General features: G+C 35.7%; 1 protein-coding gene across 1 annotated transcript in view; it reads right to left on the reverse strand.

Annotated features, from left to right (window-relative positions):
* LOC150102839 (RNA-binding protein 28) overlaps window positions 1-27518 on the reverse strand; it is a 230136-nt gene that overhangs the window by 51646 nt on the left and 150972 nt on the right. The window contains exon 10 of the mRNA XM_090399233.1: window positions 19713-19865. Within this exon, the coding sequence (XP_090255359.1) occupies window positions 19713-19865 (153 nt within the window). The remainder of the gene's footprint in view (window positions 1-19712; window positions 19866-27518) is intronic.

Below are 27518 nucleotides of genomic sequence, written 5' to 3' on the forward strand. Positions count from 1 at the left end.
TGCAAAGAGCTCTACATGTATAAGGCACTAGAGAAGAATAGAGATCTGCAAGCTGTCCAACTGTGATGCAGACAAGAATATACAAAAGAACATGCAGACAGATTACTATGTCTATTGTTACGTCCTCACTTTCTTTATATTTCTTCTTACTTAGCTCATGATATTTACTTCGTGTCTATATCATTAATAATTCCTTAATTCTACACTTTCTGTTAGAACCTTAATTATACCGTCTCTACATTTACTTTGGGCCATTAACAACTTGAAGGATATTGCACGTTGGTAGAAGACAAAGAGATTCCCAATGGACAATGGCAATTCCTTTGTTTCAGTGCTGGTGTGGTTCTTTCTTCGGATTCAGGGAAAATTTCTATTATACTGCGCCACCTTGAATCCTAGATTTCTGAACAATGAAAAATCAAAGAACCAGAACTTAGCTTATCCCCAATTTCTTAACTATATGAAGTAGTTCAAATCTCATCTATCTTTAACTCAGTTTGCAGTCATATCCTCCCCTATAAATTACCTCCCGCCATGGTTCGATTATTTATGAGCAGTGCAATAGAAAATGAAATCAGGCAAGTCAACTATTGAATCTAAAGAAAACATTTAATTACATTCTAGTCAGATTATATATCATGTTAGCTTCAATATCAATTTCAATGAAAAACATAATTATCTAACCCTTCTTACTCTCTCTTAGCTTGTATAAATATCAGTTCAGTTAAACATTCTATCAGAGGTAAATCATGAGCTTAAACTCCACAATAAAGGTTATTCATTTATTGACATTAAAATTAACCCCAATTTCTTCATTCATATCTCAGAGTTACATTGCCCTCTTAAACTATATCTCTAAAGTCCTTGCATATAATTCACAACCTTCTAAATTTAATGTCCATCTAATAATTACAGTCTTTCTTCTATTACACATTCACTAAACAGATTAAAGTTTCTACTTTAACAATTGCTGGGGAACTATTAGAACATCATACATATCATGATATAGTAATATATCATGAATCTCCTTTTGTCTATTGTGTAAATTGTAATATTCAGACAATAATGATCAGGACAAAGAGATAGTAATTATAGTATTCAACAATAAATATGAGGATAAATTTCTTGAATGGTTTTCCAACATAAAAATGTGCAAATTCACATGGAGAGAAGAGGCAAGGAATAAGAAAAGTCTCATTGACTATGTTATTGTTGATAGTAAGTTCAAGTCTTCCGTACACCAGAGTGTACAGAAGACTTGAAATTGTAAGTGATCACTATTTAGTCTTGAGCAAGATAAAATTGAATTTCATGTTGAAAAGAAGAACATGTAAGAAAGTTTTAAAGCAAATAAAAATTGAGCAGCTTTCAGATGTGAACTGTAGACTAAAATAAATAAACATGACTAAAGAAAAAAATAAAAGAGTTTGAGTACAGGATCCAAACTTTGGAGATTCAGTGGCAAGTCCTGAAGAAGACACTGATTGATTCAGCCAGAGAGGCATGTGGTGATGAGGTCATCTGCAATGATAGAAAAATCAGAACTCCATGGTGGACACAGGAAGTTAAAGAGGCAGTAAAAGAAAAGAAGAAAGCATATCAAAAGTTCCTGGCAAATAAGTCAGCTTGTGCTCTTAGAGAATACAGAGACAAATGTAAGAAAGCTAAACACTGTGTAAAACTTTGGTAAGAACATAGAAAATAAATATCAAGAAGGTGCAAGATATTCTGGAGGTTGTTGAAGAAGCTCAGAAATGGAGGAAAGAATGCTGTAAAAGGAATTAGAGATTGATAAAGGTGACATGAAAACAGGAGAAAAAGATATCCTTGACTATCCTGGAGTAATTACTTCAAAAATTGCTAAATGAAACAAGCAGCAATAGCACAGTGGTAAAAAACACTCAACAGGCATGCAGACAGGAATACATATCCATACTTGAAGTAGAAAAAGCCATCAAAAGCCTGAAATGTGGAAAGGCAGCAGGAGTAGATGATATTCAAACAGAAATGCTGAAGTATGGAGGTATAAAAGTCTTACAGTGATTGCAATGCATAGTTCAGAAGGCCTGGACAGAGGGACGAATTCCAGATAATTGGAGCAGAGCTCTCATAGTACCCATATATAAAAAAGGAAATAAAACTGAATGTGAGAATTACAAAGGTATCTCTCTACTGAGTGTTGATATATTCAAGTATACTTGAGAAACTATTGAGAAGGTTGGTGAAGAACAAGCTGGATTCAGGGCAAATAGAAGTGGTCAGGATTAGATTTTTACTTTACGTCAAGAAGCTGAGAAATCATGGGAATATAATAAAGATCTGCATTTAAGTTTTGTAACGAAGAGAGAAGCTATTCAAAATGCTAGTTATATGGTGTCAATGGGGCATTATATCGAGCAATGCTTAGTCTTTATTTGAGTTGTAAGTCAGTAGTTAGAATTGAAGAAAGTACAGGAAGATGGTTTAATGTTAAATCTAGTGTCAGACAAGGATGTACATTGTCCCCTCGGTTATTCATTATCTATATGGATCACATTATGAAGGAAAGCGGTATTAAACCTGATATGAAAATTGGAGATGTTAATCTCAGCTCTATGCTTTTTGCAAATGATATTATGCTTCTAAATAAATCCAATACTACAAGTCTGCAAAATTCCATGACTAAATTAAATAACTGTTGTAATACATATGGTATGAAGGTTCAGCAATAACAAGACAAAGACAATGAAAATAGGCAGAAGTATTGAAAATATCAACTGCATTGTGAATGAAGAACCTATAGAACAAGTAAAACATTCCAGCTACTTAGCATGATTTTTAATGAAGATGATAAATTAAATATGGATAGAGACAACAGTTGACTTCCTACCATACCAACAAAGCTGGTATGGTAGGAAGTCAACTGAATAAATTTATACGGAAAAAGAGAGAAATTAGTCAAAACACTAAATATGCTGTATAAAATACTGTGTTCAAACCAATTTTAACCTATGGATCTGAGAACTGGGTCACTTGACTAAAGACAAGTGACCCAGATAAGAGAAAGATTAGGGGCATGAACAGATGGCATCAATGGCAATATCATATTAAAAACGAGGATATTAGGAAAGAACTTGACATTGTCAGCATCCAGGAATGCATTAGCAGAAGTAATTATAGTCACTTAAACAGAATAGCAGAAGAAAGCTTAGCAAAACAAGAGTTCTCTGCCCATTTGGAAGGAAAAATACCCAGAGTCAAGATATATGTGGATTGTTACAGTAAAAAGTGCCTTAAAAGATACAAATATAAGATCTGATAATGTTGGAGTCTTGACAGGTAACAGACTGATTTGGAGGAAAATCGTAAACAGGAAGTTAGTAATGATGTAAATTTTTGATGTAGTATTATCATATTCTGTACACCCCTTGAGGGTATTTTATTATTATTATTTGACACCTCCAGGGAGTCCAAAGACTCATCGAGGGAGGCACCTGCTCAACAACTGTCTCCACCACTCAATCAACCAACTGACCACAATTATACCAATGCCATCTACCACCACCAGTATTTCCAATCATCCATGCCCACAGCAAGATTCGAACCCTCAGCCTTTTGGCCTGGAGAGCGGATTTGCTAACCACTTGGCCAGCCAGGCTGGATATGTCAGGAATTTGATGATAATGACTTCTTAAATGGTAGACAGCATCAAGTAAAAGTGATAAAGGAAATATCACAATGGGAAAGGAGCAATGAAACTTTAATTGTACTTATGGTTCAATGTGATACTAAGTGGACGAATTTTTCAAGGCATTAGAGAAAGCAGCTGAGAAAGAGAAAAATGAAAAGTTAAACCTTCTTAGAGATCTAAAGAGTAGAGAAGGAAATGATTACCAGACAGAAATGTTTTGGGAAAATCTGGAAAAATTGCAAAGCTAATAATAATGGAGAATACCTGCTGGATTTCTGTCCAGAACATGGAATAGTCATTACTAACAATGTATTCCAACAAAGAAGTGTTTAGATTCACATTGAGAGAAAACAAGAAATAAGAAAAGTCTCCCTGCTTATATTAATGATATCTTCATGCTGGTTCAAAATCTCAGTGTATACAAAAAGATTGGAAATGGGATGTGACCACCATTTGAGCAGTTCTGAGCAGAATAAAACTCAATGTCATATTGAATTTGAAAGAAAAATGGAAGAAAGTTTTAAATTGAAGTTAAGCAGCTCTCAGACGTGAAATGAAGACTAAAATACGTGATTCAATTGTTGTCTACAACAGAATGTTGTAGACAACAGAAGTTGTCTAAAACAGACAACTTCTGCAAGAAAGTTAAAAAGGCAGTCAAGCAAAAGAAGAAAGCATACTGAATCATTTTCTTTGCAAGTCAGTCAGCTTAGGCTCTGAGAGAATACAGAGAAAAATGCAAACAAGTGAAGCACTGTGTAAAACTAGCAAAACAAAAATCGTGGAAAGATTTTGGTAAGAGCATAGAAAGTAAATATCAGAAAGGTGGCAAAATATTCTGCAGACTGTTCAAAAGCTTAAAAATCGAGAAAAGAATATTGAAAAAGCAATCAGAGATGATAAAAGTGACATGAAAACTGTATATTCTAGATTAGTCTTTATCTCTTCTTAATCTGAATATTCTTTATTCTAAAATAAAGATATTCTAGATGTCCGGAGTAATTACTTTGAAAGACTGCTAAATGAAACAAGCAGTGAGAGCACAGTAATGAAAAAAAAAAAAACAATATTCAAGAGGAATAGTCAGGAGTACATAAATACGTGGGGTAGAAAAGCATCAAATATCTGAAATATTAAAAGACAGTTCAACATATTCAAACAAGAAAAGCTCAAATATAGAGGTGTAAAGGTTTTACCTTGGCTACTGCATAATTCAGAAAGCCTGGTCAGAGGGTCAGATTCCAGATAATTGGAATAAAGTTTTCCTAGTGCCCACCCATAAAAAAGGTAAATAAAACTGAATATGGAAATTACAGAGAAATTTTCCTACTGAGCATTCCTCGTAAGATTTATGCAAACATATACATGAGAAAAGGCTAAGAAAAACAACTTTGGAAGTAGAACTATCAGATTTCCCTTTAAGACAAATATTTGAGAAATCATGGGAATATAACAAGAACCTATATCCAAGTTTTATAGATCTGGAAAAATTATATGGCAAGTTGCTAAGAGAAAAGCTGTTCAAAATGCTACAATTACATAGCAAACAACTTAATCCGGATACTCGCACATTAAAAAAAAAATTTTAATTTTGCAAGAAAATAAGTACAAAAGTTAAACTCCAACTTTACCAAATAATTTATATGTGCTTCTCTGCTCATAATAAGCTCATTAATTTGTTTATGCAGACTCTACCAACGTAGAACACATTTTACTTATTTCTGCATCTTGAAACCATACTTACATAAGGGATTATATTAAGTTATCCTTTATATCGCAATTTAATTTTCCATCTCTTTTTCACTATGGCCCACAAATTTTCTATGGGTTAATGTAGGAGACTTACCTGGCAAGTGAAGCAATTGGTTATTGTGATTTTTGAGGAACTCTTTAATTTTTTTTTATAAAGTGTGGCATGGAGCCAGATCCTGTTGAAAGATGAGTTCTTTGACCTTCTGGATCTGTGAGACCACTCTTCTCTCCAATAATTTTATGTATTGGTTACTTTACATTGTACCGTTAACAGACACAAGTGATCCTAGATAGTCATGCATAAAATCACCACAGAACATCTTTTTAGCTGGGTGTTTAGGAGCTTGTTGAAGGTGGGTAGGAGAAGTCTTCTCAGCTGCTGATTTGTGAACACAGGGTATTGACTCTCCTTGGGCAAAAAAAAAATGATCCTCATCTCAGAATATGACCTTCATCCACTTCTCAACAGTCCAATTTTTGCGTACTTTTGCCCATTGGAGCCTTTTTTTGCATAGCCTTTGTCAACAGTTGTTTCTCCCTTTAGTCTGTGGACAGTCCCCCTTGCTTCCGACAATCTTCAAGGGACTGTCGTGTCAGAAACATTAATCCCACCAGCTGCCAATGCTGTATTTAAGTCTATAGCAGACAATTTTGGATTCATATTGTTTTTCCTAACTAGTAAACGATCTTGAGTAAGTGTAGATTTTCTTTTTCGCCCACATTTTCCTTTTCTGTCAGGAGTAAGAGTACCCATCTCTCTCTAAAAAAATTACATTAATAGTACTCAAACCAACACCACACTGGCAATTTGGCTTTGAGTGATGTGTGCTGACAAAGAGTACATATTTTTTGAATGCTTTTTTGGACATTTTATAGCTTCACAAAATGAATAAAACACTATGAATGCGAACTTGTTTACACTATTTGCACAATACTATTAATAAATCACAGAGAGAGTTAAAACACACTGCACTCAACAAAAATAGTGAACCAAAACCAAAAAACTGATGAAAATTTGGCTTCTTCGGATTAATTTGTTTGCTAATGTACGTGGTAAATAGAATGTTATATCAAGCAATACACAGTCTATATTTGGAGTAGATGATATTCAACCAGAAATGCTCAGATATGCAATGTCATATGGGTATTATAAAAACTCTATCTGATCATTGTGAATTCTGCCTTCTGATTAATTATTATTATTAAAACTTGAGATTATTTTCTTGGTTTATTAGTTGACTATATATTAAATGATATACACAAATTGTCAAGTTTCGCCAGTTATTCTGTCTGGCTTCTTCAGAACAAGTATGACGGTACAATAACGTTTGCTAATAAAAAAAGAAGAACAGAGTAACATAATCAAATAAATTAAAATTAAAACTGACTCGCAACATCATAAGCATGGTGTCTCAGTCACTATTTATTGAGTGCTCAGTTTTAACAAAAATAGCCAAACTGATGAAGTCTTTCAATGTCAGAGTTGCTCTCAAACCTGTCAAAACTATACGCCACATTTTAAGATCTCCTACAGACATTAATGCCTTCTTCAAATATGCAGGTGTATACAACATCCCATGTTCCTGTGGATTAAATTACATAGGCCATCAAGAAGCCTGGAAATTCAAAAAAAACATATAGGGGGACGTGAACAACAACAGAACAGACATATCAGGATTAGCCCATCACTTCTCGATCTCTAACCACATTATCGATTGGGATAACACTCCATGCCTTATATAGAAGATTTTCAATGTAGAAACTTCAAAGAAGCTGCGGTTGTACTCCGTTCGGGAGAAAATCTAAACAGAAATCAAGGAATGATTCTGAAAGACATCTGGAAAAGCCTAATAAATTCACTCAGCTTACCAGAATTTCATTTTCCTAAAAACTATGCAATGCGCTCAATAAACAATGATCGAGACACCACACTCCATGCTCATGATGTTATGCATCAGTTTTAATTTTAATTTATTTGACTATGTTACTCTATTCTTCTTTTTTACTAGCAAACGTTATTGTACCGTAATACTTGTCCTGAAGAAGCCAGACAAAATAGCTGGTGAAACTTGTTGACAATTTGTGTATATCATTTATTAATATATGGTCAACTAATAAACCAAGAAAAAAAATCTCAAGTTTTAATGTTAAGTGACCAAATACAAAACAATAATATTAATATTATTTGCGATGCCTCCAAGGAGTCTGAAGACTCATGTCTTCATCGCGGGAGGACACCTACTATACAACTGTCTCCACCACTACACCAGTTAATGTAGTGAAAAACTTTCATACATCCATATTTGATCATTTCTGGTCAGATATTAGTTCCTCCAGATATCTTTCCATATTTCTTCTGAAATTTCATATTTTCCACTTCTGTATTTATCTTTATTTCTACCACTAGTATTGTGGTAGAAATGAGGAGTGTATTGATATACACTTCTCATTTAAGTAATTTCTTGAAAATTTTCTAGCATTGTTCTATCACAGTTTATCCTATTCAACAATCTTTCAAAGTGATTAATTAATTCAGACATCCAAAATATTCTTCTTTTCTGTTTTCATGTTACCTTTATAATTTCTAACTCCTCTTTATTATAAAGATTACTAATCTTTCCTCCATTAGAATTTTTGTCATTTTGACTTGTATCATGTCTAAATAGCAGTCATACGTTCTGGTCCCTTCCCAAAACTACTGTCCAGCCATGCTTCCATATCTCTTGTACCCAGATAGTTCTATTTCAGTGTTAGCAAGAGAAAAAGATCTATCATCTTACATTTCCTCCAAATCTTTCATGGATCAAATGCTCCACCACAATTCCAAACAGACAACCTTGCAACCTTAACTACTAAATGATAGAATTTGGCATAAAGACCTATTCATAAATTATGATTCCCATCATACTGTGTTCCATCTTTGGACTCTTCAACCAGACTGATAACTTTCCATCTAGATGCAAATTGTGTTAAATGTAAATTAATCATTATGTTCAAACTTTGTCACTAATGCTGATGTTCCACAAAGCTCTGCTCTCACTTACTCTCTCTCTTACTTAAATATAAACAACTTACTTTGGCTGACTAATAATCCAATAAACAGCTTTGCAAGATAATACCTGCATTTCTCTTTCTCATTTTGACAAACATTTGACAATTTGCTTTGCATAAATTATCAGAACTTCCAAAATATAAACTTCTATAACTCTAAATTATCTCAAAACCGCTCTTCAATGGGATGATGATAAACTTATTAATTTCTCATCCCATCTTCCCTTCACATATTATTCTCGATAGTCTGTAACAGCCACGTAACTAAGCTTCTTAGAAACCTGCTTAATGCTTACTTACATTAGGGCAGTTAATCTTATCTGCCTTGTCTACTATGCATGTAAATTACATGTGTTCTTCTGGCAGGCTTGCCTGTCTTGTTGGATGAAAAACTCGAACTGCTGAGAGGAAAAGCCCTTCTTTCTCCATATAAGACCAGCAAACTCAGCATCGCCTGAAAAGTCCTGATAAAGATTGTTCAAATCCTAGAAGAGATTTCAACCCAAGTTTTCCCAACCGAAGGACATCACCATCACGAGCTCAGCTATGCTTACAAAACTCAATCTTGTGTCATTTCTCAGAAAAAATCCTTTTCTCTCAGTCTTACTTTTAAAAACATACTTTAGAATAAGAGGAATGGGTTGTGAATGGAGTTGTCTTTTAGGTATTATGAAGCTATACCACTTAAACAACTGCAATACTATTGCTGCACTCCATGAATTTTGACACCTGAACAAATGTCAAAGAGGTCCACTATCTCCATATGCTCTATGACGAATGATTAGTTGTTTTGAAGAAATGATATCGTTGGGAGTTAGACCTGGCAGAGGTTGCAAACCAAGTAGCTCACAACAAGTGAATGAAGTTGCTACTGTTACGTCTCCCCTTTCTATTGTTATGTCTATTTTATAGTCAAATTATGTCTCTTCCTTCCCTTATCTCACTTCTTTTATGTGCTCTAATCTTACTCTTAACTTGGGGCCGTATTTTACTAGAAGGATATGGTTCGTGGGTTGAAAGCAAAGAGATTCCCACCAGACAATGGCAATTCCTTTGTTTCTGATTTAATGCTGGCTCTTTCTTCGAACTCAGGGAAAACTTCTATTTTAGCTGCACCATCCTAAGTTCCAGATTTTCAAACGTTGAAGAATCAAAGAACCAGTACCGAGCTCTGAACTGTATCCTTAATTTCTGTGTCTTATATAAAATAACTCAAGTCTCAAATTTATCCCTATCTCAATCTACAGTCGTGACCTCCATTCCAAAATGCCTCCCGCTGTGGTTCGATCTTTATGGGGGAGTGTAGCAGAAAATGATTTCAGGCAAGGCAATTGTTAAATCAAAAGAAAACATTTAATTATGCACTAAACAAATTACAAGTCATGGATAACTCAGACATACATTTACTTCAATATCAATTTCAGATAAATCATAAGCACTCGATCTCTCTAATTCTATCTTAACAAGCTTAGGTATCAGTTCCACATGACACTCGAACAAAGGTGAAACAAAGGTTAATGACTCAATACTGTTAAGGATAACTCTATCATGCACTAACTTCAATGTCAATTTCAGATAAAATATATTCTAGGCTTAAACGTTCTATTAAAGTTTGCAATCACTCTTTCTGCACACTTTCAATGAACAAAGAAAATGTTTCTATGTTACCACCCAGTTGGGAACTGCTGGAAAATCACACACATCTTGACACAGCTTCACCTTCAGATTTGTTCCTGGTTCCGTTCGACCTGCTGTTTCCTTCTCGTCAGATTCAGGCTAGATGAATCTCGGACACTGAAGACATGCGTTTGCCGTTCACTGGTCGCCAAGTTTAAGCAAAGCTCGGCTGTCTATACTGCATACCGGACCTCAGCTCCGCTGGATGAACTTTCTATTGGCAGATTCTCAAAGACTGCTCAGCACTCTTTCCTCACTTGTGGCTCGATACTTCGCACAAGAAACTGGGATGAACATCGGGACATGGAGAGTATGACTCCCACAAGAGCAGACGAATGACCGGCAAGGGACTCTGGCAGAGGTTCATCCCACGAACGAGAGAAAACACCCCAGTCCGGCGCTGCGTTGCCTTTTTAAATTACATGCCCCTACACTTCCGTACTACGTCATCTCCTTTTCCTTCCTTGCTTATGTCAAAGTACAACTCCCATCACTAGAGCCAAATTCTCCCCTAGTAATCTCTTTAGTGGTGGTGGGGGGTTAGTCGTGTGCCTTCCCCTCACGGCCAATGCATACTCTGGCGCACGTGCATTGCCCATGGCAATCGATCTTCGATCTGTTAGACCTTCACTCAGTAGTGCACAAATACTCATGCTATTTTTAGCAAAGCTTATACAGTGGATTTAATCACAACAAAATACATTATAATATCAAGGGAAAAATAACAGAATTCTAAAATTATTAACCTGTCTGGCAACTTTACATTTAATTTTATCTGCTTGACATATCAGTATGTACAAAGTTTTAAAATGCACGTTAAGCTCTGAAGAAATTATAAGTTAACCAGTTTTAGTTTTATTCAGAACTTAACAAAGGCTCACCCTCTCAAAAAAAATATTTTCCCTTATAGGTCTTTCTCACATTTTCTCTAGAGTTATCCCATTTTGTCTTTTCTAACCTCAGTGTCTGCGAGCTTCCGACTCCTTTCCTAGGATATTGCATCCCTTGTTGATGTTTCCCTTGGGTAAAACTAAAATGCCAGTTTCTATTGTGATAAGTCGGAGGTGGTGAGCTAGTGCTCCTTTTATCATCATCGTTCAACCTTTCTCTTTTATTAGTCATACTAACACAATTTATTCCTGTTACCCCCACAATATATGTTGTTCTGACTTTTACTCGCTATAACATCTTTATTCGAGGTCATCTCATCTGATCTTAGATGACCTGTTATGATGTTGTCTCTGTTCTTCTTAACTCGAACTGATTCATCCTTACATGGGGGCTTGGTGTTGATTAAGTACTTTCCTTCAACTAAGTAACATGATCCCTTTATCTTTCTAGCTGCTATCTTCTTTCCAAGGAGAGTCATTTCCCTTCTGGTGTAATTACACGAGAATTGGCATTTGTTCAGGAAATCATCTCCAAGTATCAGCTCCATGTGTGGGAGAGAAGTCCTGGGCACACATGTTGTGTTCTGCTAATATTATCTTCAATCTTACCCTCTTGGATGCATAAATTGACACAGGGAATATTCCTGACAGTCTAATAGGTTTCTTAAAGATGTGACCCTCTTCATCACATAGGGATCTAGTTCCCTGAAGTACCTTTCAGAAATGATCGAGGTTTCGGAGCCAGTATCTACTAAAGCTCTGAAGTCTTTCCCACAAATCTTTCCTTCTACCATTAACCCAAACGACTGTCTTTGATCTCGTGGACCTTTTCCACAGGTCTGACTGACGTATACGTGAGATCTCGATTCTTCCTGATAATTCCTCTTGGAGTGCACTTTCTTAATGTAACAATTGCGCGCAAAGTGCACAATTCTGTTGCAAGTGAAACATTTGGGAGGTACTCTTCTCCTATCAATTCTCTCAGTGCCCCCTTCTGAGGTCAAGGGCAATTCTTCAAGATCTCGATTAGATATTCCTGCCAGCTTCAGCATCACAGTGTCTAATTTATCAAGTAAAGGCTGTTGCATTCTTTTGATCTCCTTACGAATTAACTCTGGGTTTTTTCATTTGGAGGACATTGGCCTCTTGCAGAGGCTGTTGTCAGACGGCTAAGCACCTTGTCGAGGCATTCCATCAAAGGTTGTTGCAATCGCTCAACCTTCTGTTTGATAATAGACTGAACCTCACTCTGATGTAAACTGCTTGCCGATATTTGATTGATAGGTTCAACTCTATCTTCCTTTTAGATTTTTGTGTTTTTCCTTCTGTTCTCGACCTGCTTTCTCAGTATCCAGGTGATCACTCATTTCTTTCTCCTCTTTAATAAGGTTGACGAATCTGGTGGCAATTGCGGGACAAATGTCTCCTAGCATTTGCTCTCTTTCCTTTACCGCCTGGTAGCATCCCTCCAAGTTGGTTATATTTCTTCTGAAGGCTGTTTCTCTCAGTTCTTGCCTCACCCCTTGTCTAAAATGCTGGAAGACAGCCCAGTCTAAATGGGACTTGTCCTCAGTCGAGACATTTAGGATGCATGCAATCATCAGCAGTCTATTATAAAAGTCTGATGTGCTTTCTCTATCCTTCTGTATTACCCTCTGTAGTTTCCATAGGTTGGGTCCTACGCTTCTCATTTTTCAAAACTGGGACATTAGAATCTGTTTAAATTTTGAATAACCTAGGGTTCTGTTCAGAACTAGTGATGAGTAGAGAAAGCCTTTTGCCTTTCCTACCAGCTTACTACATAGCAGTGTGAGGAGCTGAAGGTCTGTCCATCTTCCAATTTTCCTGAGTTCCTCGACGTAGCAAAAAAATGCATGAACATCATCTGTCTCCTCCCCAGAGAACTGTGGAAACACCTGTTGTGGATTAATGGTTCTAAAGAATTCATTATCGTCAATATCTGTACTAGATGCTAGAGCCATAGTGATATGTCAATCACACTTGTTATAATACTTAAATTTCAAAGTTCTTAATGTTTGGCTTGCCTGATCCTTTTCTACAACCTGTCCACTTTGATTTCCTTTAATTTTTCTTAGAAATCAAATCCTGTCGGCTGCAGCATTGTTACATTCCCCTTTCTATTGTTAGTCTATTTTATGGTCAAATTATGTCTCTTCCTTCCCTTATCTCACTTCTTTTATGTGCTTTAATCTTACTCTTAACTTGGGGCCGTATTTTACTAGAAGGATATGGTTCGTGGGTTGAAAGCAAAGAGATTCCCACCAGACAATGGCAATTCTTTTGTTTCTGAGCTGATGCTGACTCTTTCTTCGGACTCAGGGAAAACTTCTATTTTAGCTGCACCACCCTAAGTTCTAGATTTTCAAACAGTGAAGAATCAAAGAACCAGTACCGAGCTCTGAACTGTATCCTTAATTTCTGTGTCTTATATAAAATAACTCAAGTCTCAAATTTATCCCTATCTCAGTCTACAATCATGACCTCCCTTCCAAAATGCATACCGCTGTGGTTCGATCTTTATGGGGGTGGAGTAGAAAATGATTTCAGGCAGGCAACTGTTAAACATTTAATTATACACTAAACAATTTACAGGTCATGGATAACTCAGACATACATTTACTTCAATATCAATTTCAGATAAATCATAAGCACTCAATCTCTCTAATTTTATCTTAACAAGCTTAGATATCAGTTCCACATGGCACTCAAAGAAAGGTGAAACAAAGGCTAATGACTCAATACTGTTAAGGTTAACTCTATCATGCACTAACTTCAATGTCAATGTCAGATAAAATATGCACACTCAATTTCTCTAATTCTATCTTAACAAGCACAGGTATCAAATCTACAATAACAATCAAAGGCAATACAAAGATTAATGACACAATTCTACTAAGGTTGTGCGACTTCGCAGACGTTCAGGTCATGCTCTAATTTCTACATTCATGTCTTGGAATTTTAGTCTGTCTTTCTAAACTATGTTTCTAGAGTCCTTACGTGAAATCACAATATTCTAGGCTTAAACATTCTATTAAAATTTACAATGACTCTTTCTGCACACTTTCATTGAACAAAGAAAACATTTCTATGTTACCACCCAGCTGGGATCTGCTGGAAAATCATACACATCTCAATACAGCTTCACCTTCAGATTTGTTCCTGGTTCCGTTTGACCTGCTGTTTCCTTCTCATCAGATTTGGGCTAGATGAATCTCGGATACTGAAGACGTGCGCTTGCCGTTCACTGGTCACCAAGTTTAAGCAAAGCTCGGCTGTCTATACTGCATACCGGACCTCAGCTCCTCTGGATGAACTTTCTATCGACAGATTCTCAAGGACTGCTTGGCACTCTTTCCTCACTTGTGGCTCAGCGTTCCGTCCAAGTCACCGGGACGAACATCAGGGCACCGTGACTCCCAGAAGAGCAGACGAATGACCGGCAAGGGACTCTGTCAGAGGATCCCACGAACAAGAGAAAATGCCCCTGTCCGGCGCTGCGTTGCCTTTTTAAATTACGTGCCCCTACACTTCCATACTACATCATCTCCTTTTCCTTCCTTGCTTATGTCAAAGTACAACTCCCATCACTAGAGCCAAATTCTCCCCTAGTAATCTCTTTGGTGGTGGTGGTGGGGGGGGGGGGGGGTTAGTCGCGTGCCTTCCCCTCACGGCCAATGCATACTCTGGCGCACGTGCATTGCCCATGGCAATCGATCTTCGATCTGTTAGACCTTCACTCAGTAGTGCACAAACACGCATGCTATTTTTAGCAAAGCTTATGCAGTGGATTTAATCACAACAAAATACATTATAATATCAAGGGATAAATAACAGAATTCTAAAATTACTAACTTGTCTGGCACCTTTACATTTAATTTTATCTGCTTGACATATCAGTATGTGCAAAGTTTTAAAATGCATGTTAAGCTCTGAAGAAATTATAAGTTAACCAGTTTTAGTTTTATTCAGAACTTAACACTACTGCCATTGTTGAGCAGAACCATGAATAACAGCATTGGTTCTTGCAGTGCACATGCTGTATCAAGACATGGATATGTCTCACACAGCTGTCCAGAAAACTATGGAAGATTCTGTCTATATTTCTATTCATTCAAGATAACCCTGACACAGGAATTGCACCCATAGGACTTGGAAAGTCAACTCATTCAATTTAACATTCCTTGTGTGAGTGGAGTTGGACACTGTGCAGCTGTGAATGATTTTGTAAGGAGATGAGGCTGACTTTCACCTGAATGTAGCTGTGAAAGTTAGCCTCAAGACTACACAAAACCTATATGCAATCCAACCAATTCCTTTGTACCCAAGGTTACTTAATAACACATTTTTATTTACTTCCATTATGTCAGGATTGATGTTATGCACATGCTGTGTTATGCTGTCTTTCAGTGCAGGCAAGTTATCAAGATGATCCGGATAAGCCCTGTCTTTTAGGCATCTTTAGGTGTGCTCAGTTTCTGTTGAGAGGTATCCCAATATGAACAATTTTGTTGTGCCACAGCTACAGCAATGCCTGTGCATGGATTCAGTCATTTTCATGAAGGATCCCCCCTCCCCCCCCCACACACACATTGGTCAATCTGTACAGGAGGTTCTTCAAGAAGCCAGGGTGATCCGCAACGTGTTTCCCACTGCATGACCACCTCGTTCACCTGATCTGACCCTCCCTGTGACTTCTGGCTCTGGGGATTTCTAAAAGACAGAGCTTATTGGGATCATCCTGATAATTTGCCTGCACTGAAAGACAGCATAACACAGCATGTGCATAACATCAATCCTGACATAATAGAAGTAAATAAAATGTGTTATTTATGTTTGTGTCACCTTTCTCCTTACACACATACACACAGAAAAATTACATCTATATTTGGTGATGATATAATAATAATAATAATATATATTATTATTATTACGTAATAAATATATTTTAAGAAATATATTAAATAGATCAATAAATATATATAAATAACAATAAAATATATATAATATACAAGAGGAAGAGAGTGGGTGAAAGAACAAAACCCTGAGGTACTCCTGCATTGGGAGGGAAATCTGAGTAGAAGAAACCATTAACCATGACACCATCTCAGGAGAACTTGGTCTCTCAGTATAAATCGAATAAAAGGATATTGACCATATAAAAGAACATGGAATGAAAAATTACTATGATGGAAGACCAGATACAAAGACAGTCTGTTAAACCTACTGACAATCCAAGCAAAAGCTAGAAGACTCTGTACAAGCATTAGGGAAAAGACCGGAAACTCATACCCAAGATTTTAGAACAGGTGAATTCATTTTAACTGCCTAGGATGTAAGATTACGTATGAAAATGACAAAGATATACACAAAAATTGCATAATATTTAAAAATAACAGGTGTAATTAACTCTATATTTAAACCTAGCCTAGTTCAAAAATAAACCAGACTAAAAGTATACAATACATTAGCCCTACCAGTCCCTATTGTATGGAAGTAAAATCTGGACAATAAAACAAAAAGACAAACAAAGATTAACAACAGCTAAAATGAAGTTTATCAGAAAAACTGCAAAGTATACTCTATTCAATCACAAAAGAAATGAAGAAATAATGAAAGAATTAAACCAGGAATCAGTAATAGAAAAAATAAAGATTTTACTTCCCAAAAAAAATTTTGGGAAGTAAAATCACTTCCCAAAACTATGAAAGTTTAGAAGAGATCATTCTTAATTAGGCTGGTGAATCAAAGCTTTCTCTTAATACAATGTTGTTGTTGTCTTGTCCTTTGAAGAGTCTTAGATGTTTCCGTGCGCTCCTCGTACTGCTTTGGCTATGTCTGTGATTTTGTTTGTATAGAGCTGTTGTTCAGGATTAGGATCTATTTCTTGCAAGGCTGCTGTAATTGCTGGACAGGTAAAGATGTGAGTGGGTGTCAGTTCCGTATTGGGGCAGTTGTTGCAGTTTCTATATGTTCTCGTATCATCTGTATTGATCTTCATTCCTCTATAATGTCCTGTTCGTAGTCTTGCTATCGTAGTGGAGGTCCTTCTGTCAGCATTGATCTCGGGAATTTGATGTTGTATCACTGATTTCAATGGAATTAGTTTAGCTTTTGCTAGTGCATTGGCATCAGCAAGAGTTATCATATGAGTTTCTTGGTTGAGTTCTCTGGCCTCTTTTGCTAATTTATCAGCTGCTTCGTTGTGATCAATGCCTACATGAGCAGGAATCCATTGTAGAATGCAACTTTTACCTAAACACTTTAGATGATTTAAGAGTTTATGGATGTCTTGTGTGAGCTTGGTATTGCCATTTTTGATTGCCTCCATAGCTGATCTTGAGTCACTGTAAATTATAATTCCTTCAGATTGTTGAGATGATGATAGATTTAAGTAGGCTTCTAGTGCTTTAATTATTGCGTAGAGTTCGCTGGTAAAATTGGAAGCGATTCTCCCAGATCCAACTTTTATTGAAAGTTTTTCACCTTTCGGGAGTAGAAGGAGAACACCAGCGCCTCCATTAATCATATTGGTGTCTGATGATCCATCGGTATAACAAATAACCTGTTTGGAGGATGAAAGAAGGTTGATGGTATTTAGGCCTTTTTCTTTAAGCATTTCTTTTGGTTCTTTTTTTGTACAGAGTTTGGTAAGGTTTAGATTTATGAAGGTATTTGAAGGTAAAGGACTGGAAAATAGAGGTTCTTTGTTTATGTGGACATTTAGCTGATCAAGACCTATTTCTTTCCTGATAGTGTCATCATATTGTAAAGTCGATGATCTGTGAAGTCTGCAAATTTGGTTCCAATGTTCATAGGTTTTTAGGGAGACATGATCACTTTGGTAGCTTCTGATATTATTTATGAATTTTATGGTGGCAAATTTTCGTCTGTCCTCCAGCAGGTCAAGCCCACATTCCTGTTGGGCTCTGATGTTGTTAGTGGATGAGACTGCACCAATGATAATCTTGGATGCTTTTGCTTGTATTTTGTCTAGGTTTTTCTTTACCGATCTTAATACAATCTTTATATTAAAAAAAAACAGCTTTTATGAAGTACTCTAGTGCTTTTTAAAGGACAGTGTTTGAGATATATGACACGATCCGAAGACTTATTTATTCAACTCGATCCTGGCTTTCTTCTAAACGTACCATTGTGAATCAACCAGTCCATCCATATTATGAGGATCACAAAAGCAAAGAACCCAAGAAAAAGTTAATTTTTTAGAGACTATAAAAACACCATCTAACTTGCAAACAGAATAGAAGGAGACTTGAAGATTACAGATTACACTGGATGGCTTTTCTGATAAACTCTTGACATAAGAATGACAAACCCTTGTAATGTCCTCTTGAGGAGGACAAGATAGAAGCTACAGTTATTTAATATCTTAGAAGTCAAACGAGATTTCAATTCTCATCATTATCAAATTCCTGATATGTATCCTCAAGGGGTGTACAGGATATGATAGTACTACATGAAAAACTTACATCACCACTAACTTCCTATCTACAATTTTCCTCCAAATCAATCTATTAACTGTCAAGACTCCAATATTATCATATCTTATATATCTCTCTTCTAAGGCACTTTTTACTGTATCAATCCACCTATGTCTTGGTCTTCCTTTGGGTCTTTTTCCCGACAACCTGGCAGAGAATACTTTTTTTGCTAATTTTTCCTCTCCCATTCTGTTTAAGTGACCATATCACCTGAGATTAGCTCTGCTGAGACATCCCTGGTTGCTAACAATATCAAGTTCTTTCTTAATATCCTCGTTTTCAATATGATATTACCATTGATGTCATCTGTTCATGCCCCTAATCTTTCCTAGGACTCTCATATCTGTGGTCTCTAGTCTTTGGTCAAGTATTTTATTTCTAACCCAGCTCTCATATCCATAAGTTAAAATTGGCTTGAACTATGTATTGTATACAGCTAATTTAGTTTTGTCTAATTTCTCTCTTATTCCATATAAATTTATTCAGTTGACTTCCAACCATACCAGCTTTGTTGGTATGTAGGAAGTCAAAGATATTCCAGTTCTTGATTGATAATGCTCAATTTTTCAGAAGTATGACAGGAAGCAGCATTGAGTCACATTCAATTACACTGAAAATATTCATTTTTATTGTGATCATCATAATATTAGTCTTCTATTTATATTTCTATTTTTCAATGTATAAGCAGTGATTTCTAAGTATATGAGAAGAACGATACATACATTCAAGGAATGAAACTCCTCTTCAATATGCAAAAATAAGTACCTAGCAGCTCTGTAATTACATAACTCAGTAGGTCCTGAATTTAGAATATTACACTTTTAAAAACATAGTTAGGTCATCAAAAAACCCAAGCATTTCTCAAGCAGTTGTTTCCTGTTTGATATTTCTAGAAGCCAACAGAAATGCTAGCCTTTAAGGATTCTAAGATGTACAACTTAGAACTAGCATGATGGTATGTAAATTGATAGTTTTAATACTACACTTTAGATTTTTATTTGGGAGGTTATTAGTTTTAGAGTTGGAGAAGATAAAATGCAATACGTATTTTGTACAATTATGTTTCACTTAAATTTTAGGTGGAAAGGGAACAATTAAAACAACTTTTCAATTGTTTATTAGTACCTATTTACATTTGGGCAAAATAATTACCTCTATGATCTGTGACTTTGGTCCTGCAGCACGAAGAAATATCCTATATAACATCCTATCATCAACATTTGGAGGTAAGTTGTGAACACACAATCTAGTTTTGGAAATAAAGTAATGGAAATTCTTCAGAGTATTGCGTCTTCGTGCTTCCAACTACAAATAAAGGAATAAATGAATGTTTGTTCTTTCTTAATCAATTATTATTTATTTTAATTATATAAGAAGCCATAAAAAGTTTCGTGACGATGGTTGCAAACCACCTTCTAGGGAATGACACTGAAGAACAACAAGCCATACAGAATAGCAAAATATGGTAATAACTTTTACTGGTTTTTACTACCAATTTGTTTCTGTTAAACTTTTCTTTTTGCCTTTGACATGGAAGTGGCATTGGCACACATAAGGCAGTACTGGAATTAGTAGAGAATGCCTGATGGATGAAAATTCATTAGGATCCCTCGAAGTTCTAGCTAATGGGACTATCATGAAGCTATGATGGGCCCATCAAGCCAGCAGTTGGATTTATTTACAGCTAAAAGAGGAAGTTAAGTGAAACAAAAGACTGTGTATCGAAGCAGACAATTATAGAAATAAAGATAAAATTCCTGGGACATAGAGACACAGAAATTGAAGAGCTTTCACCAGTGAAATACAAATAAAATTATTCATACATTACTGGTTTGAAAAACAAAAAACCTTCAAGACACATTTGCAAAACTGAGATGAGTAATCAGTAAACCTCTCTGTTTTTTGCTGATATGTATTTATTTTGTCCTCACTTATTCAAAACCACATACACAGTATGCCTGTTAAGTAATGAGACAACAATTATATCAAAACAAATAACTATATATTGGAATTGTCAATTACATAGATTCAAAATAATTTCCACCCAACTCCACAAACGGGAATCTCCTTCAGTGACTGGATTGCACTGTTTTGGATGTTTTCAATGTTTGGGAAGTGGAAAAAGTCTGCTGTAGGCAAATCAGGCAAATGGGGGGGGGGGAGCACATTGTCATGCAACAGAAACCAATTGTTGCTGTGGAATAGTTCTTTCCTGACATGTCGCATGTGGGCATAGACATTGCATTACTCCTAAATAATACTCACCAATTATTATTGGTGAGTATTAATATTATTATTAATAATAATTCTGTGGTGCCATCAGGAATAAATTCACGGTGGATAATTCCAGCAGCACTGAAAGAAACAATGACCATTTGCAGCCTTTCTTCTACCAGGAAGAAGACATTCCATGCTCTGGCATTTCATTTCATTTCCAGATTAAACTGAAAACACCAATTTTCATCACTGGTGATAATTCTTTGCAACACATTACAATCTTGATCAAATGCATGTATGAAATTTTGACGACATGCAACCTGGTGCTCTTTCTGTTCATGTGACAACATGTGCGCCACAAACCTTGAACAAATCTTCCTCTTGTGCAAATTTCTTTCTAAGATTAATTTGGTCATTTCCTTACCGACACCAAGCTGTACAACAAAAGCCTAGTGGTTATTCATGGACAACAATTTCCCCAGCTTTCATCACATTTTCATGTTATGAAAATTTGTCCGTGCAGAAACTGGCCGTCCACAGCCGTCCTCCAAGGACTCCCTCCCCTTTTTAAGCGTTGAAAACCAGTGGAATACCTGTGAGTAGCTCAGACAGTCATCACTATAAACTTTTTTTAGATCTTGAAACACTTCTTTAGTAGTTTTTTCTAATTTACAATAAAATTTTATCACAGATCTTTTCTCTTTGATGCAACTTCTGACATGCTCCACTCACACACTTCAGCGATAGCCACAGAAAAACGACTGTCACATGACTTGAAAGTTGCACCTGCAATTACAACACTTCTAATAACAAACTATAGGCATGTTTGTTACTTTTATTCAAAGGGCTGTATTTAAAAAAGTCAATCTCATTACTTAACAGGCACACTGTGTATATCAAACTTACAAGGCTACAATTTATACATTACAGATCAGGTCCATACCACAAGTAGCATTTAAATATTCCAACTATTCATTTACCTTGAAAATAATACTACTTTTTCCCAAATTATTGTAGCTTTGTTATCCGATAATGCCTTTTATTCTTCAATCTCCACTGGTAGTCCAGAGATAGCTGGCCCAAAACTATCACTAATTACACCGACATTCAGTGAAGAGAGGTGGCTAACAAGTGGCAGCATTTTGTGATCACTAGTTGTAACATTATGTTTACTGTCAGAAATACTGCCAGTTAATTTTCTTGAGTTTACGGGATGAAAAACTAGACTATCTGAGAGGGGAAAAAAAACACTTGTTGTCCATGCCAAAGATCGACTTACTTCAGAACTAGTCGGAAAAAAGCGTAGAAAAAATTCCTCTAGTCAGCAACTAAAATCAAACTTAGGATGCTATTTCTTTCACAGGGTGGCCTAGCACCATGGACACACACCACCTCCACTAAGCTACACAGGTTCTCATATATTACATTTACTTATCTTTATCTCTAAAATAAGACAGGAGAAATTATAATACAAAAGAAACAATGTTCAATAATTAAATAACTATACAATCATGGTTATTTACATTAAGAAAATTGTTTAAAAAAAAACACACTCTCACACTCATTAGTTTGAATTGAATATCCACAACAAGTAAAACAAAGGAAACAAATTTCTTTCTAATCCTCTCTATGATTAAACAGAGCTTTTCACTGCAGTCAGTAAACAACAAACAAAGGAAACAAATTCCTTTAGCAATCCTCTCTACAATCAATAAAACTAATACATTTTAATACAATCAGTTCCAATAAAGGAGATTATTGAAGGTTTAATGGAATGAATACAGCACATATATATAATTAAACACAAGTTTAATCAATCCTATATTTTGTCTCATCAGGTAAACAATATTAAAACTGCACAAAACACTAAGTGGAAAAATTAGACAGAAAGCCCAAAGTCCTATGAGAGGCCTCCTCTATGAGTGCTGTTGGCTAGCTTTAGTTATTGGGCAGGAGGCTGAAGAATTAAAGTTTCTCAAATCTTGGGAAGTTGAATATGTATGGTTACATTGTATTTCTGATGTATTTTTTGTGTTCTTCTAGACAGATCAGATGTTAGTAGCTCTCCCAGTATGACCATAAGAATAAGTTGCAAGAACAAAGAACACTGTAAACACCTGGAACAGAGAGAGGAGATAGTTAGAGGATCCTATGTAAAGCAGATGAGGGTACCAACTTCAGATGAGGTTTGAATGTGGTGCAGATATTGTACTCTTTTTTTATTATTATTATTTTAGAGTTCTGGCTATTTTTTTCTGAGGCACCCCAGATGTAAGGAGCAATGATAGCATTACTACAGTCTACGAGGGTGGTCTGAAAAGTTCTCAGCCTAACAATGGAAAAACGAATTTATAATTTTTTTTTTTTTCCAACATAATCTTCCTTAAGACTAATACATTTATTCCAGCGATGCTCCAGCCCATTATCCTGTCCCTGTAGTGGTTCTCAGTAGGATCTGTAAAATACTCTTCTTGATTAGAAGAAAAACGATGACCAGCAAGGATGAGTTTTAATTTTGGGAAGAGACAGAAGTCGGAGGGAGCCAAATCTAGGGAATAGTGTGGTTGTTCCAACAATTCATAGTGCAGATCCTTTAATTTTCCTATTGCCAAAACACTTTTGTGGACAGGTGCCTTGTCCTGATAAAAGATGATTTTTTCCTTCTGCAAACCAGGTCTTTTCTCACGAATTTTTTCGTCTAGTCTGGTTAAAAGATTGGAATAATATTTCCCAGTTATTGTTTTACCCTTTTAAAGATAATTAATAAACAAAATGCCTTTAGCATCCCAAAACACCGATGTCATGACCTTTCCTGCTGATGAAACCGACTTTGTCTTCGTCTTCTTTGGAGCTGAACAAACGGCTTCTGTCCACTGTTTTGACTGCTGTTTGGATTCTGGTGTGTAATGGTGAATTCAAGTTTCATCCATAGTAATAAATCGATGCACAAAATCAGTTTTATTCTTGTTAAAATGTTCCAAGTACTGTTCAGAGATTTTCATGTGAGTGCGTTTTGATCTGCTGTGAGCAAGCACTGCACCCATCTTGCACAAAGCTTTTTCATTTGCAATTCTTCATGCAAAATATATCCTACACGTTCTTTTGAAATGCCTATAGTCTCAGTAATTTCACACACTTTGACTCGCCGGTCATCCAATACCATATCGTGCACTTGATCAATGATTTCTGGGTTGTTACACTTTTTGGATGTACTTCACATGAATCATCTTCAAAGCTGGTATGGCCACATTTGTACTCGACAGTCCATTTCCTAATTGTCAAAACGAAGGAGAAGAGTGTCCATAAAGTTTTATGAACTTCGAATGAATTTCTTTTGCCGTTAAACCTTCTTTCACAAAGAATTTTATAACCGCACGATATTCAATTTTATCCATTTCAAGGGATATAGACAACACTTTTGCTTCAACCAGCTGTATAAAACAAACTACTTGATAGAATCACTTGCAATTCACATGGATGCTTATGACAGATGTACTAACTTAGAAAAAAAAAAATCTTGCCAATAGTGCTGCCATCTATGGTCGAGGCCGAGAACTTTTCAGACCATCCTCGTACATGTTGAGAGGGATTTGAGGAATTCTCACTCTAGCTTAAAGAGGAAAAATAATTGATTTAGTAATATTTTAGTATCATAACCATTAGAGAAGAAGGTCTGGCAAATAAAGGGGGGGGGGGGTTCAGCTTTGACAGAACAGAGACTGAAGGCTCTATTGACAAGGGTTTTGATAGTATCATATTGGTGAGAGGGGGAGGATGATGGGAAGGTTTGTGTATGCATCTGTGTGGGTGTATTTTCTGTAAACTGAGAAAAAAAGGTGCTGTTCAGAAAATGGGTGATGTAGGGAAGACAGGCTATTATTGTTTTCTTTTTCTATAATGAACTGGATCTATGTGTGTGTGTGGGGGGGCTGCCTGTTGAGATCGAGGATGGAGTCTAATGTGTCTGAGTCATGTGGCAAAGCAGAGAGCACATCAATGTATCTTTGCCAGATAGATGGTGTGAGATACATTGATGTGCTCTCTGCTTTGCCACATGACTGTTTTTCAAAATGCTCCATATAAAAATTAGCTGTAGGGGAAGGGAAGAGAGAAGCCCAAAACTGTACTCTCAATCTGTTTAAAAATGCGTGCTGTTGGCTATGTAGTTTGTAGTGAAGTAGCCAGAATGAATGGAAAAATTAAAAAGATCAATGATATTGGGGGCTAACATCAAAACTTATGATGTTATCATTATTAATTAAAACTAAATTTTGGATTAAATATTTGAAACGAGTGGAAATTTTTATATAAGATGAAGAATGACCAGTAAGTGGAGTTAAGGATTTAGCTAACTGTTTGGGTAACTTATTAAAAGAGGAGGAGTCAGTTACACCTACTATGGAATGGAGAGAGTTAGTGGGTTTATGAATTTTTGGCAATCCATATATCTGGGGGGGGGGGGGGGGCTAAACAGTCAGATTTTTTAACCATTTCAGGAAGACAATATGTAACATTTTTTTAGAAACCATTTTAATATTTTCTTTCAGGACAAGTTTTGACCTTGGATTTAATTATATGCTGTAGTCCATAGGTTCCCAAAGTGAGCAGCACCGCCCCCCCCCCCCCATCCACTGGGCGCTGAAGCCTTCTGGGGGGGGGGAGGGGAGGGGGGCTATAGTGGGATCAGAATCATTCGGCGGCATTCAAGCGGTCAGTGGCTTTTTATAGAAGAAATTAATAATATATATTTAAAAATTAATTATTTTCGCGATTTTGCAATTAGATAATCAGTTAAAATTTAAATATTGCATTTTAATTAATCTTATGCCCATCTTACATGATTAATTTTTTTATCAATTTTCTATTTCAATTATTTAATCATTTGAAAATTTACCATGGCAGATAGAAATAGATGTCAATTTCTATGTCAGTGAGAAAATAAAGCATGTATATATGTGTGTATAATAGGTTATGTTTACAGTAGCAAATATATTCGTTATATTTCATTTCAAAATATATATAAAATATATAAAACCACTTTTCAAATTTATCTGTACAAAAATAAGCCCAATTCTATATAATTTAATATTACGAGTAAAAATAATAATGGCAAGAAAGAAATAAAATCGTAAATTTTAGTTTGCCTAGTCAGTACTAACTTATGTTACTAACTAGAGGGAAAAAACAAAGCAAATATTATTCAAAACTTATTATACTGTTTTCTGTGGTTATGTTTTGTAGGTTTGTTTATATCTTGTGTAATTATTTTATTTATTAATTATTATTTATAATTATTCAGACAACGTCATGGTCGGACGAACAAAATGCACTTGCATGCAAAATAAAAAATTGAACATGTCATACAGGATATTTTAACTTCTATTTTTTATATACTTAAAAAATTTATTCATTTTTTGCTATTGTAAAAATTGATCGTGCCATACAAGCTTTAGTCTATCTGCGCAGCAGACGAATCTTAACTAGTAGTATGTCGGTCAACTATTACGTAAGTAATTCACTCAATTCAGCATGTTTGGACAGGAATATGGGTGCTTGCAGTGACTTGTTCAAAGCACGAGTACGATGGTATCGCAAACAAGTCAATGCATGCAAGTCGATTTGGGCTAGATTTCAAATCTATAAATACCAGTGGTTTAGGAATAAGTTTCATTATTTTTTGTGTGCTTTGCCAACAATCATTAGTCGAAAGTGTGATAGATAAGTAGAGTCATACAAAGTGTAAATTAAATCTTTTATTTTGTGAATATTTTTGCAAATTTTATTACTACATTATGTCTGAATATCAGAAGAAATGTCGACAGTACAGTATTGAGTATTTGAAATATGCTTTTATTCAATCTCCTACGAACCAATTATTACCCATGTGCTTGATTTGCCAAAAAGTGTTTTCAAATGAAGCCTTCTAGGCTACAAGAGCATTTGACTAAAATGCATGCTGACAAAAAGGATAAAGATTTGTCCTATTTTCAAGTACTAGAAGAAATATATTTTAAACGTATATCAAAACTTTTTACGTCGTATACCTATATCAAAACCTTTTACGTTGTCCACTAAACAAGATAATGATGGATTACAAGCTTCTTATAATATTTCATTATTAATTGCAAAAGCAGGAAAACCACAAAATTGGTGAGTAATTAATCTTGCCGGCAGTAAAAAAAGTAATAAACACTGTGCTTCATAAGCCAGCGTCAGATATCATCAGAAAAATTCCTTTCAGCAATAATTCAGTGCAAAGAAGAATCGATGAAATGGCTGAAGACGAAAAATCATTGTGCGATTATTTGAAGACATGCAAATTTTCCATTCAACTCGATGAATCAACTCTCCCAAATAATGAACCACTACTCTTATCATACGTACGATTCATAAAAGAAGAAAAAGTTTGTCAAGAATTATTATTTGCTAAAAACTTGGAAGCGGATACAAAGGGAGAATCTATGTTTAATATCATGAATAAGTTTTTTCAAGAGAAAGACATTCCGATTCGTAATATTTTGTCTGCTGCTACTGATAGTGCCACAAGGGTTTCATAGCGCATTTGAAACAAGGAGTACCAAATGTACTCGCTATACATTGTGTTCTTCATCGTCAACATTTGGTTGCAAAAAATTTAAGTGAACGCCTGCACACGTCACTCCATTACATTATTAGAGTAGTCAACAAGATTAGAAGCAATTCATTGAGTGACAGATTGTTTAGCCAACTTTGTAGTGAAAA

Source organism: Typopeltis vanoorti, chromosome 10 (genome assembly GCF_054136105.1).
Source record: "Typopeltis vanoorti isolate ZY-2024b chromosome 10, IOZ_Tvanoo_1.0, whole genome shotgun sequence".
NCBI lineage: Eukaryota > Metazoa > Arthropoda > Arachnida > Uropygi > Thelyphonidae > Typopeltis > Typopeltis vanoorti.